At 38.2% G+C, this 1,902-nt stretch overlaps 1 protein-coding gene across 2 annotated transcripts in view; it reads left to right on the top strand.

The window, feature by feature from the left end:
• fnbp4 (formin binding protein 4) overlaps nucleotides 1-1,881 on the top strand; it is a 10,852-nt gene extending 8,971 nt beyond the window's left edge. For both annotated transcript variants that reach the window (XM_014005609.1, XM_014005610.1), the window contains exons 14-17: nucleotides 652-766; nucleotides 915-1,108; nucleotides 1,210-1,367; nucleotides 1,454-1,881. In XM_014005609.1, the coding sequence (XP_013861063.1) occupies nucleotides 652-766; nucleotides 915-1,108; nucleotides 1,210-1,367; nucleotides 1,454-1,544 (558 nt within the window). In that variant the 3' untranslated portion in view covers nucleotides 1,545-1,881. The remainder of the gene's footprint in view (nucleotides 1-651; nucleotides 767-914; nucleotides 1,109-1,209; nucleotides 1,368-1,453) is intronic.
• Nucleotides 1,882-1,902: the final 21 nt, after the last annotated feature.

Genomic DNA, 1,902 nt, shown 5'->3' with positions numbered 1-1,902 from the left:
GTGTCAGACAATTATTTTACCAGTTCTGATAGATAACAACTTTACAATCAACAAGCTAAGAAGTAGCATTCACCACAGCAACCAGTTGTTTAATCCTGTAAACGGCGCATGCGTGTCACATCGACGGCAGTCTGGAAGTTGTATTTAAAATGTGAACATCCACGCCAAAAAAAGGTATCGGTTCAGTGTATCGGGGCATTTTGAACGAGTACGAGTACTTGTAAAATGCTGGTATCGGTATCAGTGCATCACTAATAATACATAATGTGTTTGTTTGCACTGAAAAGTTATGGAGATGTTTAAATATTTTTATGACTATATCTGACTCAAGTCTTGCCAAAAATGTTATTTTTTTATTAAATATATTAAAAACACTAAAATGACAAATATAAACTGCAGTAAAGCTGTTCAAAATCTATACTGTGTACTTTGACCAAGAACGTGGACACAGTGTATAGTGTTATGATTATACTATACCATGTACTTGTGTGTGATGGGGGGTGGTAGTAAGTTTTATCGTGCATTGATCGTTATCGAGGTGAACTGGTCAATATATCGTGATATTGATTTTAGGCCATATCGCCCAGCCATAATTCTTATTAATGCTTGCAGTGCTACGTTTGTGTTTTAAACATTTTTGCTTTTTGACAGATTATTGATTCGAATCCTTTGGGGAAAGGTCAGAAACGTAAAGCGGGTCAGATGAATAAAACCATTACGATTGGAAGCAGTCCCATTATCTACACTCAGACAGCTGTTTGTGCAGGTAAAAGCACCACGCAACCTCTGCAAAATAATYATCAATAACACTTCTGACTAAAGTTAGATTTTTGGATTTAATATGCATATTACATCATTGTGGAAGCACTATGTGTGAGAACAGTTGTAATTTTAAGGTTTGTCTTTGTCTGTAGCGCCTATGATGTCAGCAACCGCATACTGGGGTGTGCCAGCTGTGACTACTCCTTTAATCCCAGTAGAACTTCCTGCACCCCCACCCATACCTGCCCCTCCTCAGCCACCACTGCCACCATCCCAACCTGCGTATGAACCTCCTACAACCAAAGCTCCAGTTGTGGACAAGACTAAGAAACCAAAAAAAGATAAGGTGAGGTTTATGCTACATCCATGCAGTTGCAGTCGTGTCACAGGAATGTCATATAAATATGCAATTTTTTAATATTGGTAAATTTTCTCCCTTTTATGTAGTCGAAGAAGAGTAAGACTAAAATGCCTTCACTAGTAAAGAAGTGGCAGAGCATCCAGAAAGAGCTGGATGAAGAAGAGAAGAGCAGCTCCAGCGATGAAGACAGAGATCAGCTCAACAAAAAGAGCATCGAGGACTGGAAACTGCAGCAGCTCGTGACGTATGTCCTTATATGGTCACATCCTTTTATTGTATAGTGCCATTCATTTCTTAATTAATGTTATTTTTGTTATTATTATTCCCCAGGGGTAAGGCTTCGAAGAATGCCAACTTTGAGGTGCTTCCTGAAGACTGGCGAGAACGCCTCAAGAAACGAAAGATGATGAATAGCACGTAACAGAGTCTAGGCCAAGTTTGTAGATCTGCATCGTTGATTCGTCCTTAACAAGCGACAAATATTTAATACTGAGTGGGAATAATTTGTTTTATATTTGTTCATAAAAGAGACATTTACAAGCACTTGCTTGACCGGCCATTCTCACTCCGAGGGGTTTGACTGTCTTGTTCTTTTGTTTTTGTATTTGCGAGTATAATTGTGCCAAATGTGCCATGGTAATACTTTTTTTTGTCACATTTTTGTACAGACACAGTTCAAATGTTCATCAAAGTTTCTTTGGCAGAATTGTGTATTTTATAGTGTTTTAATACCATGTATATAAAAATGAAACAAAAAATGGAGTAGACCCATGTTGGGG

This window comes from Austrofundulus limnaeus, unplaced genomic scaffold (assembly GCF_001266775.1).
Source record: "Austrofundulus limnaeus strain Quisiro unplaced genomic scaffold, Austrofundulus_limnaeus-1.0 Scaffold31, whole genome shotgun sequence".
Taxonomy (NCBI): Eukaryota; Metazoa; Chordata; class Actinopteri; order Cyprinodontiformes; family Rivulidae; genus Austrofundulus; species Austrofundulus limnaeus.
Note: the sequence above shows the minus strand (reverse complement) of the source record. Positions and strands in the feature narration are given on the sequence as shown.